This window comes from Pongo pygmaeus, chromosome 7 (genome assembly GCF_028885625.2).
Source record: "Pongo pygmaeus isolate AG05252 chromosome 7, NHGRI_mPonPyg2-v2.0_pri, whole genome shotgun sequence".
Classification (NCBI taxonomy): Eukaryota; Metazoa; Chordata; class Mammalia; order Primates; family Hominidae; genus Pongo; species Pongo pygmaeus.
This window is the reverse complement of record NC_072380.2, coordinates 102295322-102311881: the sequence shown is the minus strand read 5'-3', so window position 1 is coordinate 102311881 and position 16560 is coordinate 102295322. Positions and strand designations below refer to the sequence as shown.

General features: G+C 37.8%; 1 protein-coding gene across 4 annotated transcripts in view; it reads left to right on the top strand.

Moving 5' to 3' along the window:
• The first annotated feature begins 4297 nt into the window (after positions 1-4297).
• The window catches only part of NBN (nibrin), a 56001-nt gene continuing 43738 nt past the window's right edge, over positions 4298-16560 (top strand). For 3 of the 4 annotated variants that reach the window (XM_063668957.1, XM_054497889.2, XM_054497886.2), the window contains exons 1-5: positions 4323-4515; positions 6191-6324; positions 7512-7660; positions 8142-8301; positions 10718-10821. In XM_063668957.1, coding sequence (XP_063525027.1) covers positions 4479-4515; positions 6191-6324; positions 7512-7660; positions 8142-8301; positions 10718-10821 — 584 coding nt within the window. In that variant the 5' untranslated portion in view covers positions 4323-4478. Of the gene's footprint in view, positions 4516-6190; positions 6325-7511; positions 7661-8141; positions 8302-10717; positions 10822-16560 lie in introns of all 4 variants that reach the window. The other variant, XM_054497887.2, reaches the window with a different exon arrangement.

Genomic DNA, 16560 nt, shown 5'->3' with positions numbered 1-16560 from the left:
GTTGGGCTAAGTTATAGTATTTCCCAGCAGGGAAGAACTGGGCCTGATAAAGGAGGGAGGTGGCTTTACCCAGAAGGAGCTGTAGAACCCTGCCAACATGCAACAGCTGCAACAAGACAGTACTGATGGGACTGCCTTCTGAGGATGCTGAACAAGAGGAGAGTGGAAAGTAAATTTGTATGAGAGAGAGTTTATTGATTTGAGAGCAGTCTCCAGGGAGAGAGGATCGAACATTCTAGCAAGGACTCTGGGAAACATTGCTATCATGCTTCTATGACGGCTTTTAGAAGTTTGTGGAAAAGTGGTGGCCCACACTAAGAGAAGTAAAAATGCCACAGCTGCCATGGCAGATGGTAGAAGTAGGGATCAAACTGCTCAGGGAAATGGGTATGCTAGAGTGGCCATATTATATAAGGCTGGAAACCCCCCAGATGTCAAAATTAAGAGACATGGAATTCTCTGGTGAGAAGGGCACCAGCATCACTGAGAAGCTCAGTGGTAGGTCTCCTCTGTAGGTCATGGTTGATGATAAAAGATGCTGTTATGGAATTGAGTTCCCAGATAGGACTGGGGATAATAGAATCCTGAAATAATAGAGGCCAGCTGGTGGTACTTAACCATCAGAATGGTATAATTATCTTGATTGGCAAGATTGAAGTGGCAGCAGAGCTCTTGACCCAGAGCAAGCTTAAAAGATGCTTAATAGAATAAGGCACCCCTATGGGGAAAGACAGTTAACCAAGAGTAAACTCAATCTGTTCAGTGAACGGGTATCAAGAATGGAAGACACAAGACTCAGAGCAGCAGCCTCAATAAAATGTCACACTCTCTTTCCAAATTTCCTGACTTGAGCCACTTTACCAATCCAGAACCCATTGCCTGGTGGAGAGGCAGGACTGCCAGTAAGAAGGACCCTGCAATTCCATAGCAAGAATACATGGTAATGACCTCCCCAGACCCCACCCTACTCTCAGTCTTTCCCTTAAGGGACCTATAGCCATTCACTTGGAAAATCATACACTGAGGAAAAGAGAATGCCCAAATACTTGGAGGGCTGTGGGACATGATCATTATTGATACCCATGAACCCAAAATATTATGACTCCTGGTTAAAGCAGAGGTATTCAGAAGCCAGAGAGTTAAGGGAGTCCTTGTCCAGGTCTGGCATATAGTGGGTCCACTGAACACAGACTTATGTGGTGGTCATTTCCCTAGTTCCCAAATATATAATTGAAATGAACATCCTTGGTAGTTCTTACAATACCCACCTCAGCTCCTTGGCCTATAGGGTAAGAGCTATCAACGTGGGCAAGGCCAACAGGGAGCAGCCTCAAATTGTACAGCCATGACAGTGAGCAAGAACAATATAGGGGAATGATAGGTATTAGTGCTTTCTTTTTGGCTCCCTTTATATCTCCATTTAATTCATCATACTTGACCTACAAAAGCCTGACAGTTCCTGGAGAATAAACAGCTGGACTACTGCAATCAACAAAGTAATAATCCTAATTAGAGCTGCTCTACCAGATGTGAAATCTTTACAAGAGCAGAGCAATATGACCTCAGGCAACAGGTTTGGGGTGATTGATATGATGACATGTGCTTCCCCAACCTTATCGGAAAGTAGAATCCAAAAGTGCTCATATTTAATTAGAACAAATAATAGAAAATACTTGCAATGTTGACCCAGAGCTAAGTTGTATCTCCTTAACCTCTATCATAATGTAGTCCCAAGAGACCTGAAGTGTCTGGACATGCTGCAGAACATCCCACTGTTCTACTACAGTGATGGTATTATGCTCGCCAGATTGGATGAGCAAGGATTTGGCAAACAGGTTGGAGGTCTTGGTGAGATATGTATACTTCAGAGTGTGGAAGAAAATTCCTGCAAAATGTTGATGCTTCACTAAATCAGTGAAATTTAGGGATTCTATGATGCAGAGCATACTTTTGTGTGTCCTACTTAAGAAAGATCTGCCTACTTTGAAATCATGTTTTCTTCCACTAATATTTATTATTTTACTTTCATATTTAAATTATGATTCATCTGGAATTTAGATGAATTCTAATTCATCTAAATGAATTAGAATTCATCTGGAATTTAGATGAATTCTAATTCATCTAAATGAATTAGGGGAATCAGTCTTCATTTCCTGTGTTGTTAACACATTTCTGTGTCATGTTAATAAACGGGATCATTTATTTGTGGGGTGGGGTGGGGTCACGTGAGACATTCCTTTGTTGCCCTGTAATCACCTTCGAAAAATCAAATTACCTTATGTGTCCACTTTTTTTAGGTCCCTCTATTCTGACTCATTTGCCTGTTTTCTATCCTTGTACCAAGCAAACACTGACTTAATAACTGTAACTTTATAATAGATCTTGGTACTTCATAATTTAAATACTCCAGCTTTGTTCTTCAAAATTGCCTTGGCTATTCTAGGCATTTGCATTTCCATATAAATGTTAGAATCTGCTTATCCATTTCTACTCAAAAAAAGCATTTGAGATTACTGAAGTTACATTGAATCTATAAAGAAATTTTGGGGGAAATGACATCTTAACGATCTGTGAACATGATCCATTATCCTTGCATTTATTTAGGACTTTTAAAACTTTCTGTCAATAATGTTACGTAGTCAATAATGTTTTGTATTATGTAGTTTGATCGATGTATTACCAAGCACTTGATTATTTTGGTGCCATTATAATTATACATGTAATTTTCTATTTATTTTCTGGAATAAAGGAATACAATTAAATTTTGTATCTAGATAGTGTATCCAGAACCTTATTAAATTCATTTATTAATTAAAATAGTGTGCCAACAGTCTTTTTGATTTTCAATATAGGCAATCATGTAATTTGTGAATAATGACTGTTACTTCTTCCTTTCCAATCTGAATGTCTTTTGTTACTTTTTCTCCTTTATTGCATTGGCTAGAGCATCTAAAGCCATGCTGAAAATAAGTGGTAAGAGCATGTACATCCTTGTTTCATTACTGATGTCATGGGGATGTTCAATAACTTACCTTAAGTATAACGTAAACTGTAGTTTTTTTTGTAAATATCCTTTATCAGATCATGGATGTTTTCTCTATTCCTACTTTGCAGAGAGGTTTTTTGTATCATAAATGGGTGCTTAATTTTATCAATTTTTTTGCTACTATCAAGATAATCATGATTTTTCTCCTATTTAAGATTATTCTGATGAATTACATTTATTTTTTCCCCCAATGTTAACCCATCCTTTTGTTTCTGGATAAATCCCACTTAGTTATGATTATTCTTTTTATAATACTACTTGATTCAATTTGCTAATATTGTGTTTAGGAGTTTCCATCTATGATGATAACAGAGGTTGGTAAACCAGCCTTTTTTTCTTTTTTTTTTTTTTTTGAGACAGGGTCTTGCTCTATCGCCCAGGCTAGAGTGCAGTGGCATGATCATGGCTCACTGCAGCATTGAACTCCTGGGCTCAAGTGATCCTTCTGCCTCAGCCTCCTGAATAGCTGGGAATACAGGAGCATGCCACCAAGCCCTGCTAATTTTAAAATTTTTTAGAAGGACAGGGTCTTGCCATGTTGCCCATGCTGATCTTGAACTCCTGGCCTCAAGTGATCCTCCCATCTTGGCCTCCCAGACTGCTGGGATTAAAGGCGTAAGCCATGGTGCTGGGCCTAAACAAGCCTTTTTAAAGTGACTTTTCCCCCCATTACAGAATGCTTTTGAAAGCCAAAATGTATGTGATCAGGAGTGTGCTGTCAGATGTTTATTTGGTAGTGCGCAGGATGTAGACTACATTATGTGGGACGTGGGTGGTGATGGGTTGGGAAGCTACTGGAATTAGGAGGAGAGCTTGAACCAGCTTGAGACAGGTGGAAGTGGAAAGGAAGGGTATTAAATACAGGAGACTGCCCAGTATTTAGCATGTGATTAGCTGAAAGTGTGGCATTATGAAATAAAGACGTTAAGACAAGTTGATTTGAACTTAGAAAAGAGTAAAAATAATGAGTTTACTTCGAGGTGAAATCCTTATCTTCATCATTATTATCACCATTACTAGAATCCAAAGGAACACCTGCAATTTAAGAAATTGCAAACGCACGAAACTACATAACTGGTCAGTATTTTAATGCATTTAATTAAAAATTTTCCTTATGTTGCTTTGGAGTTAGTTTTAAAAATTATTTTCGTTCATAATCAGGAAAGGTAGTAACCTTACATTCAGCGACACCTTAGAAACATACCCTTTTAACGCAGCACATTTCAATACAGATTGTGCTGTTCCTTTTCCAACCACCAGGTGGCGGCCACGCGCCCAAGTCGCACTCCCGCCTCATCCAAGGAAGCCTGCGTGGCTCCCGGGAGCGCGCACGTCCCGGAGCCCGTGCCGACCGCAGGCGCCGTATCCGCGCTCGTCTAGCAGCCCCGGTTACGCGGTTGCACGTCGGCCCCAGCCCTGAGCAGCCGGACCGATGTGGAAACTGCTGCCCGCCGCGGGCCCGGCAGGAGGTAAGGGCAGAAGGGAGGCCTCGGGGCCCATTTTCCCGGTAGCGACTGCCTCGGGGGAGGGCCTGCGGGTGATGATTCCTGCGTCGCGTCCGTTCCTGCCCGGGGACGCTGCGGAAGCGGTCGCAGAAGCGGCGAGTACGCTGTATGGCAAGCGCGTATTCTTCCCGGGCGGCGCGGCGGCTGTGAGCTGGAATTCAGCGCGGGCGGTGGGGTGATTGCGGCGCCCCCTGGCGGCACTCCTCCTCGCCTCTCCTGACTCCCCCTCTCTCCCAGCCTCACCCGCGCGCCGTTGCAGCGCTCGGGCTGGATGGCCTGCGGGTAAGCGGCAGCCCGCGCCTAGTGGGAACCCCCGGCAGGAAGTTAGCATGGGCGGACCACACGGGGGCCACACAGGACGTGAAGAACTGCTGGACAGTTTGGGGAAATGACTACCACGAAAAGGCTTACTTTCAGTTTTGTTTCAGACTCCTTTTCCACAATGTCATCAGAACAACGGGAAAAGTCGATTTTTTCCCCTTCATTTCCCGCAGTGTGAAATGTGATCACATGTTAATTGGTTGTCCGTGGTGGGTGTGAAGGGTCTTGTCTTCGGGAAGTTTACCTGATGATTGGCAAAGATCTATGTAGAGACTAAATGGACTGGCAGGGTAAGAGAGTATGGAGAGCGCCAAACTAAATAAATTTTATGCTGTAAAGACTCACAGGTCAAGGCGTCCCTGGAGACCTGGCTCTCCTGGACTCCCTACTCTTTATCTGCCCTAATCTCCCTGCCACTCGGGTAACTCGGGTAACGAAATTATGCTCCCAGACTCAACTCTGCATGTCTCCAATATGTATACTGTTACTCCAACAACTTATGATTTACAGCAGTTTTAAAAGAAACTGATAACCCTTTCCCACTGATTGGAGATGCTATCTTTAAGATAAAAACAAAATTTCAAAAAACGTACGCGTGCATCTTAGTCAGGACTTTGTTGCATTGGTCTGTGTTATTTACTCCTGGTCCAGTACCATACTTTTAGTTTTACGGCATATTTTGCCGTCTGGTAGGGCAAGCTCCTATAATATTCACATTTTTCTTGATTTTTTTTTTTTTTTTTGAAAGGAGTCTCACTCTGTCACCGAGGCTGGAGTGCAGTGGCACTGTGTCGGCTCACTGCAACCTCCATCCCCTGAGTTCAAGCACTTCTCTTGCTTCAGCCTCCCAAGTAGCTGGGATTACAGGCCTGAGTATCTTTTTTTATAGTTTCCTGATATTTTTGTTTGTCAAGTTCCAAACATAATATTGTGATTGTTGCTAGGTAATACATTAAGTTTTTAAGTTAATTTGAGAGAACATTGACTCCTTTCAGCATTGCTTTCCCTTTATAAAAATGATGTAGCCTTCTGTCTATTTAGATAACCTTTTTTTCTTTTTCTCTTTTTTATTGTATTTTAAATTTTGTTGTTGTTACTCCTGAAACACCATAGTTAGATAACCTTTGGTAGCCTTCGGTGACGCTTTACTGAAAACACAAGTTTGACATATGTAACGTTGACTAACATTTGAATAACAAAATAAAGGTGTTTTGTTTAATATTTGTCATACCTGTATCATATACACTTACATGTATGTGTGTGTTCATGTACATGTGTGTCTATCAACTTATCTTTTTTAAAAAAAAATTTATCTCAGGAGAACCATACAGACTTTTGACTGGCGTTGAGTACGTTGTTGGAAGGAAAAACTGTGCCATTCTAATTGAAAAGGATCAGTCGATCAGCCGAAATCATGCTGTGTTAACTGCTAACTTTTCTGTAACCAACCTGGTATGTTACTAATTTTATTTCACTAGTTTCCAGTAAGGGGGTTGAAATCACAAAATATTCTCTTGGTGTGTATGTGAGAGAGAGTTCACAGGATTTGTCATTTTATAGAGCTGTGTAGACTTTTTTAATGTTAACAAAATTACTTATATTGTGGCAGTGGTACCAGTGGTATTTGTTCATTTTGAGATTTGAAGTTTCTATTTCAGTAATTTACTCTTTGTTTCAGTTAGAAACTCAGAGGAAGTAGGACATATTTATTTTTATTTGCTTACTAAACATTTATTGTTTACTGTTAGTTTGGTGCAAAAGTAATTGCTGTTTTTGCCATTAGCAGTAATGTGTTTTTATGTGTCAGTAACTGTGCCAACCCTGGGAATAGAACAATGAACAGACCTTCATGACTCTGGCTCTTAAAGAGGTTATGTAGCTGTGTGGAAATGGGCATTTCTCATATAATACAAGTTTTTGCAATGGGAATTGATTTGTTTCATTAGGGAAATGCTTACTTATGCCCCACAGCTCCTTTAAATGGCTTTCAGTTTGTTTTGATCATAACCTTGGGTGATAAAAGTGCTAAAAAAAATTCATAAATATTTGTACTCATGATAACGCTGGTGGTAATAAGAAAGATAGGCCATTATTTTAATCAAAGATTGCTTATATGCGATCTGAATTTGTTCAGTTTTATTTAGGTTTTGTTTCTATTCTTTTAGGTATAGAAAAACATTATTGAAATTTCTACAGAAAAAGTAAAATTGTTACTGTAAGTCAGAAACACTAGCCTATAACCTCGTATTCTCATGGGACTAATTTTTACAATGTGGTTTTGATACTGTAAAACAAACAAAAAAAGATCTAGGAATGAAATTGTCATGTTTTAAATAGACTGCACCAAAGCAAAAAATTCTCAAATGCGTGTGAGGGTTCAGGAGAATCCCCACTGACTTACACAAATAAAGAACATGTGTGTTCTAGGAGGGGTAATCCTGGGTTAAGAAACTTCCCTAAGGGGAAATATGAATTGTTGGTTGAATGGTCTTCCTCTCGAGGCAACCAAAGCGGTAATTGTTGTCTGCTGTGTTGGGAGGTTAGCCACCTGCCTATTGTCTTTTCTTTTGAAATCTTTTTCTCTGAGAAGTGAATGTACTGAGTGGTAAAAGACTTTAAATTATTTGCTAACTTTTCAGAGTCAAACAGATGAAATCCCTGTATTGACATTAAAAGATAATTCTAAGTATGGTACCTTTGTTAATGAGGAAAAAATGCAGAATGGCTTTTCCCGAACTTTGAAGTCGGGGGATAGTATTACTTTTGGAGTGTTTGAAAGTAAATTCAGGTAAGACATTTTTAAATTGATTTTAAAATGGACAGCTTTATTTCAGCCAAATCCTAAAGGAAAATGATATTTCTGATTACTGAATTTAAAACAGTATAATTTAGTTCCTGCTTAGCACAGTATTGGACTCTGTGCCATGGGTGGTGAGTGCATTTTGTACATCACGGTGATGAGAGTTTGAGTGGGCCCTGAGGGACTTCATGGGAAATTACATTTCTTCGATTCCTCATTGGTGAAGGTATAATGTTAACTTTTGGTCATTGTTTTTTCTTCATTTGGACTCAAGACTTAGGATTTGATAATTTTCTAGGTTACAAAGCTTAATGATGAGGAATTGATAATTTCATAGGTTACAAAGGGTAACAATAAATAAAAGTTACGATAACAGTATATGATGTGAGCTTAAAGTTTTAAAGTACTAAAAGTTGCCATCTCTGCAACTCTGATACTATAACTTTATTTAACTTATTCTCATTTACAGAATAGAGTATGAGCCGTTGGTTGCATGCTCTTCTTGTTTAGATGTCTCTGGGAAAACTGCTTTAAATCAAGCTATATTGCAACTTGGAGGATTTACTGTAAACAATTGGACAGAAGAATGCACTCACCTTGTCATGGTATCAGTGAAAGTTACCATTAAAGTAGGTTGAATGTCTTGTTCTTATGTTAAAATAAGTTATTTGAATTTAAGCTTACCCACTATACACAGATTTTTTTTAAAAATTACTTTAAAACTATCAGAACTGTTAGTTGTAGATTTATATATACCCACTCCATCCCTTTGTATACCATTTAGGCTTGAGTGGCTTTTCAGATAACCTGTTTATTATCTGAGACAAGCCAAAAGCAACTAAGATTATATTTCAGATTTTGTTTAGCATTTTAAAAAGCGATTCTGTTGTCCTTCCACCAAGAAGGTTATGACAGTGCATAGTTTGTGTTTTCAGTCTTAACACAACGCAACTAGAGATTAACTGCCAGTCTTCAAAGCTAGCATCTCATGTCTCTTCTACCAAGTTGTCTTTCTCCAATCTCCAGGTGGTTCATCTCCTTTTAAACAGGTTGTTGACCTATAGATTTGTGAGATCCTTTTAGGTTAATATCTATAGTAAAAAGCCACAAATACTTAGATTCCTTTGTTAAAACTCCTTTAGTATTTAATATAATTAAACTAGAATTATGTTTTATAGCTAAAGAGTTATCATGGAGAAAGGCTTGCCACTCAGCTGGAACTCAACTTGTACTTTGGTGGGGTTGTCTGTAATCAAGGGTTTTTTTATTTTTACAAGTTTATGAAAGTGGTTTTATAAATTCAGCAGTGTGATTAGCCTCCAGAGTACTAATATATGCATATAAACTCACAAATAGTAGGTTTACAAATCAAAGTGTCCATTTATGGTTTTCAGTAGGGATGCACCTTTACCAGAATATTTAAGTGTGGACGCTAGCACAGTCCTCTTTAAGATATTACTTAAGAAATAGAGTAGGTAATCATACACTGGCTTGGTTGGTGTGAAATACAATCAAAGGTAGTTAAATTGTCTTGAGAGATATTTTACTACATCTGTGACAGACCTGGACACTTCCAGCAAGTGGGATCCTGATGACCACCTTGTGAATTGCTCCATTACACACACCAACATGGTTTACGGAGTAATTTGTTAAAAAAAATTCCTGGTCATTCATATGCCAAAATAGAAAACCTTGTTGTTATATTATTTTTTTGGTAAATTTCCTGAAAGTACAGTTAGCTTATAGTTTTTAAATCATTGAATGTTAGAGCCAAAAAGGAATTTAAAGACCATTTATTCTTACTATTAGCTACTTAAAAAAACGACAAGAACAACAACAACAAAAAAAGCCTTCAGTTCAACTTTTATTTTCTGAAGTGTAAACTGAGGCATGGACCAATTAATTTCCCAAGTCACATGTATTAGAGTTTACCCAATACAGTGTTGATTTGCACATTACTGGTTCATGCTAGTTTATTTCTTTCACTTTGGAAGGTGGTATCTTTCAGGTTCCATTCTTGAGAGACAATCTAAATCTGCTTGCACCTATATAGACAATAAAATACCCTGTGTTATTGAAAGCATATTCATGGCTGGGTGCAGTGGCTTGTGTCTGTAATCCCAGCACTTTGGGATGCCGAGGCGGGAGGATTGCTTGAGCCCAGGAATCTGAGACCAGCCTGGGCAACATAGTGAGACTCCATCTCTACAAAAAATTTTAAAAATTAGCTGGGTATGGTGGCATGTGCCTGTAGTCCCAGCTACTCAGGAGGCTGAGACAGGAGGATTGCTTGAGCCCAGCAGGTTGAGGCTGCAGTGAACCAGGATTGCGCCACTGCAGTCCAGCCTGGACAACAGAGCGAGACCCTGTCTCAAAAATAAAAAAGCATATTTATATTATTCTGAATCTTATTTTCATTGCCCACTGTAGCATTTTCTAACGTTTGTCGTATTTTTTGGATGTATCATATTTGAGGCTTATAGCTTAATTCACATGGGAGTTTAAGTTCTTTTTTTTCCACTTTATATGTACTTATTTTGTGCTTTTACCAAAATTATTTCTTTATTTACTTTCTCAAAAAGGGTTTATTGCGTAGTTAGAATCTTTTTGAAAGACAGTTAGTGTAAGAATAGCTCATGTTCATCTCCTAATATTGTCTTCCCTGCAGCAGATATGTTACGTTTCCTCAATTCTGAAATATATTTTTAACATTTTAATGTCTTCGAAAGTGGAATGCATTTTAAAATTGACTTTTATTTTATGTTGTTCCACCCTTTCGAAAAAAGCAGTTTTAAAAATTAGTATTATAATTGGTGACTTCTTATAATTGAGTGATTATATTGTGATTTATGTTCTAAAATAATGCAGTGACCAAAGACCGACTTCTATTTTATAGATTGTGGCTTCTTTATAAATTTAGAGAGATGAAAGGGAAAAGATTATTTTTTATGGATGTAAACAGCCTCTTTGTAGTTTATAACTTAAAACTTTTCTTTAAAAAATGCTAGCATGTGAATATATATAATCACATTTTCTTCATTTTAGACAATATGTGCACTCATTTGTGGACGTCCAATTGTAAAGCCAGAATATTTTACTGAATTCCTGAAAGCAGTTCAGTCCAAGAAGCAGCTTCCACAAATTGAAAGGTATATTATGTATTTTAAATATAACAAGATGTCACTTATAATATATGATAGCATTGATTTTTATTTAGGTTAATTCCCTCTTTAATGCTTGTTTCAGGATGTAATAGTTGCTGTGTTATAGTTCGGTATTGTTAATGGAAGGTTTTTTGTTAGTACGTAAAGAAAGACTTCCCCAAATTTCTTTGTTGGTTATTCTGTATCTCTGAAACAAATGTTAAATATGTGCTAATATTTAAAGAAAAAAATGGAAAGACAGTAAATGGCACTGAGGTAACGTCATGGTCAGAAGAGCACATATGTCAGTTCCAGGCATCACGCCACAGTTAGCTCTGGAATTGTGTGGTGCAGCAGCCCTCTTTGGGAGCCACATAGTCCAGAATATTAACAGCACCATAGCTTTGGGAATGGAGCTTAGTTTTTCTGAGCTCCAGTTACTCATTGCAAAATTGAGACTAATACCTACCTAGCTGAGTTAAAAAGTCAGGAAACAACAGATGCTGGCAAGGCTGGGGAGAAATAAGAATGCTTTTACACTGTTGGTGGAGGTGTAAATTAGTTCAACCATTGTGGAAGACAGTGTGGTGATTCCTTAAGGATCTAGAACCAGAAATACCAATTGACCCAGCAATCTCATTACTGGGTATATACCCAAAGGATTAAAAATCATTCCACTGTGAAGACACATGCACACATATGTTTATTGCAGCACTATTAACAACAGCAAAGACTTGGAACCAACCAAAATGCCCATCAATGATAGACTGGGTATATGTCCATACGCATGCACATATACACCATGGAATACTATGCAGCCATAAAAGAGAATGAGTTCATGTCTTTTGCAGGGACATGGATGAAGCTGGAAACCATCATTCTCAGCAAACTAACACAGGAACAGAAAACCAAACACCGTATGTTCTCACTCATAAGTGGGAGTTGGAACAATGAGAACACATGGCCACAGGGAAGGGAGCATAACATACCGGGGCCTGCTTGGGGGTGGGGGACAAGGGGAGGGAGAGCATTAGGACAAATACCTAATGCATGTGGGTCTTAAAACCTAGACGACAGGTTGGTAGGTGCAGCAGACCACCATGGCACATGGATACCTATATAACAAATCTGCATGTTCTGCACACGTATCCCAGAACTTAAAGTAACATTAAAAAAAGAAAATTTAAATGTTATGCCAGTTAGGAATTTTATTACTAATTTTAATATATTTTGAGCTGCTGTAAGCTATTTGGCTTAATGTTAGTTTTTTAGGGACTGTTTAATACCTGATAACAGCTGTCTGCTTTTAAAAGTAATCAAAAATCAGGTTTTTCTCTTTGTTTATAATTTTTATCTGGGAAGTTTTTTTGTATTTTATACTCCAGTTGGCAGATAATGCGATATATTTGGACTCTGGAAAAATGTACTCAGATTTTAAAAAAGAGGATTCTTAACATTTTTTGAGTCCAAGACCCCTCAATATGTGCCAGGTCTGACGTGCAGACCCTGACCCAGTGACAGATGAACAAATGCACTCAAACACAGGTATCCAGTGAAAGAGCGAGCTAGGGGGCTGGGCCACCCACAGACACAGAGGAGGGTGCTGTAAAGAGTTAGCAGCGGTGGCCCCGACTAGCTGTTGCTGTGGTCATTTATTCAGTATAGATTTAATGACAAAGGCTTTGAGTCAACACACTTGTGGATAATTAACATGGTTCCCCTCCCCGGAGAGAGCAGTCCTACCAATGATTAAAGGCCAGGTTCTAAGCTAAGTAACTTATCTAGATCAGTTTCTTAACATCCCTTGTTATCTAACCTAAGCTTTCAGGCACTGTATAAAAGAATCTGGCTGCCTTCAGCCAAATCCTATTCCGAAACTGATGTAAAACCGTCTTGCCTTCCAAGGTTTGCATCTTTCTCCATTTTTTCCCACCACCCTGACTGAACTCCTGCAAATATGAAAGCAGGCCAGCCCTGGTGGCTCATGCCTGTAATCCTGGCACTTCGGGAGGCCAAGGTAGGCAGATCACTTGGGGTCAGGAGTTCGAGACCAGCGGGACCAACATGGTGATACCCTGTCTCTACTAAAAATACAAAATTAGCTGGGTGTGGTGGCAGGTGCCTGTAATCCCAGCTACTTGGAAGACTGACGTGTAAGAATCCCTTGAATCCAGGAAGTGGAGGTTGCAGTGAGCCGAGATCCCACCACTGCACTCCAGCCTGGGTGACTCAAAAAAAAAAAAAGATGAAAGCACTGGTCTCACCTCAAGAAACTTCACCGACATAACTACAAACTTGCATAGTATTTTAACAGCATCACATATTTCCCTGAAGCCTCTTGATGAACCTCCCTGAGGAAGTACATAAATCTTGTAAATAATGACTCTAGCTGCAAATAATGAACTATTCTTAATTCTAGATTATACTTGAGGGTAGAGGAGTCTGATAAGTTTTCACTACTAGTAGATATATTTCGTGGTCTTGGAGTTTTTAGAATTAGTCGTTGATTCCTCTTTTTGTTCACATTGTCAGTTGTGTTTAACCTAAGGGTGTTTTTGACCAAGTTCAACATAATCTTTTTCTAGATTTAATTTTTGATTGTATCAATGTAGATGATGACTATACAACATCCCTACCATAAGATTGTTGAATACCTCCTAATTTGGTGTTAACTAGGACAGGTTATTTATCCTATTAACCCATATTTGATGATGGCAATTGGTAATACAGTTTTTAAATATATTTAGTTATTTGCCTTAATAGAGTCCTATACCTATCTGGATCCATTTTGATGTGCTTGTTGAAGGCTCATTTGTCTGAGTACTCAATTAGCAGAAAAAAGATTCAATTTGTAAACGTTAATAGAAGGAATGGGTTACGAAAAGGATATGAAATAAATTGTGGTGACTCCTTTGATTACATAAGTACCTCTAATGTTCCAAAAAAGCATGACTGCTAGTCCTGGATTTAAATTAGGAGGCATACTATAATATTTTTTCCAATAAAGTGTACAGTCCTATTTAGTACAGCTATGTCTACATCTTTGCACTGTTACCAAGAAACAGGATATGACAGTTATAACTTCATGTAGATGAAATGATTTGCAATATCTCATTTTCCTTGACTGTCATCAAAGTAGTGAAGTAGATGAAGTCATTTTTAGAAGAACACATTTAAAAGGAGTGTTTAATTTCAATAATCTGTGCTCTAATGGAGGAGATTTGTATGTCTAAATGTAAGGAGATTATCCCCTAGAAAGGAGGGGGAGTTGGCTTTTATTTGAGTTTTACAAAGTCTCTCATGTTGTAGGATGGTGTATTAATTATTTCAAACAACAAGTATTGTTTTAGTGAGACACTCTTGAGAGATGGAGTCCTCCATGGGTCCCTTGCATTCATAAACAATTTGCTGAATAGGCAAAGAATGCAAAGCCTTGACCCTCCTTTACACAGACCATTTCTCAAGGGTATGTTTGCAGTGAGAAACCTCGAGGGATGGAGTAATGTTTCCTTCCTGTGACAAAATGTAGGCTTGTTTAAAGCTTGTTATAATACCGGTGGTTTCCCAAGTTCAGTGTTCTCTCTCCTGTAACACACACTACTGTATGTACCTTTCGCTGTATGTACCCTCTACGTCTTCCCTATGGGACTTGGTTAGAGAGGAGACCTGCAGCAAACATACTGGGGCTCATGCTGCTTGCTTTGCTGTGACTCAGGAGTGTTTGTCTTCTGCCAGCATCCATGAAACAGAACAGGTTAACTTACCAGCTGGTAATCAAATCTCAGACCCAACAGACACATTGGCCTGAAATAATCTCAGTAAATGAAAGTTTGACAGTGTAGGAAGCTTATAGAAGTCACCTTACATAGTTAATTTAAATCGAAGGTAAGAAATATGACTAGTATTAGTAATTTTTTTCAGGAGATGGAACCTCACATTTGCAAATTGTGGATGTCACTGCAGTCTAGCCTTTTCAAGATCACCAAAAAAAAAAGAAAAAGCCATATAGTAAATGGTTCTAGAAATTGTGAACATATGCCTGCAGGACTAATGAAATAAACAGCTGTCCAGATATTGGACAAATAAGTATGTGTGGCTTGGGATAGAGTTTCTAGAGCCAGAATTATACATGGATTCAGAAAAATTCTGTATTTGCAAAATCTTCGTACAGAAGTGAAAATGATATACTGTAGGTTAGATGAAATTTATTGAAAATCATGTAAAGAATTTAAATAGAAAATGTGAATGGGAAAAAGCAAAATTTCTAGATTAATATCATTTTATAGAATGTATGATTCATAATATGTACCAGTTACTATGTAATAAAACATAATTATTTGTAGCTCTTGAAGTTTCTGTATAAACGAACCCAAAACATTTTAATTTTTTAATGATAGGAATTGGAGATCACTTTATATTTGTAGTATTGTTATATTCAGTCAATATGCCTCTAGCCTAGGTCTCTGACAGGTTACTTTCCTATTTTCCAGTTTTTGTACTAGTTTATTAAATTACTTAGAGTGTCAGAAATGCTTTAAAACTTCTAGAATGTAATGCTTCAGAAGTAGTGATTTTTAATGATCTCTTCACATTCATCACTAGTCTCTTCTTTCTTGTTCTCATCATTACACTGGTAAAGAGAAAAAGGCTTATGTACGTATTTGAAATTCTAGAAGATAGTGTTTTTTGATCACTGTATTATCAATTATCTATGTATGAATGTATCTATCATATATCAAATGTATGTATTACTAAGGATAACCCATGTTGGAGTCATAGCCAGCATTTGGTTATCTTCTAGATAATACAGTTTTGTATTTTTTTGTTCAAGATTGATCTTACCAAGTATTGGGGCTCAAATTTATCAGTGTTCTCAAAACAAAACCAAAATACATTGTTCAAGTTCTAGAATTTTAATACTTAAATCTATACTTGAGGGAATTGAAGGATGTTTATACTTTTTATTCACTTTTAAATTATTAGGTTGAATTTTTATTTATATTTTTTAATGTCAGTTTATTTCTAAATATGTATTGAATGCCTACAGTGAAGCAGGCAAGATAGACTTGTGGATATAATGATGAGCCAAAAAAAGTTACAGTTTCTGCCCTCATGGCACTTAGTGGAGGAACCAGCTGTTAAAGAATCACACTAATAAAGTTAGAATTCTGGTAGAGCCATTAGAGAGGCCTAACAGGCTACCATACACATATGTTTAGGAACCTGGCTCAACTTCATTGAACTAAGCTACAGTTAGCTGCTCCCTGGCTACTGTAAACTGTTATCTATGGCATAATTAAGAATGACAGTGTGAATACTATAAAGCTGTAGATAATTTAAAAATCATTCAACTTTAGTGTTTTGGGAAAGCAGGAAGAATCTCACATCTACTCAGTCATAGTTTTATAGTCATGTATGACTATAACACACAGTCATATGTGTTAAACATTTCCTTACTGTTTTTGTCTGTAACTGGCTCTGTAATCTGTCCTAGTGTTGTTACATTATTGTGTGGCCTAATTGGTAAACTAGTTATTTGTATATAAGTAAAGCATTAGTTGGCTTTTACACTAAAAAAGAAGTATAAGTTATGGGGGAATATTTATTAAGACATAAAGGATAAAAAGGATTCAAAGAGATATTAAAATTGATCCTTTTTATGTGTCCGAATGTCTACTAACTTTCCAGTGCTCTTATTGTAGATTTAGTTTTTGTTAACAGTTAAAATAGTTTCCACTGTTCTCT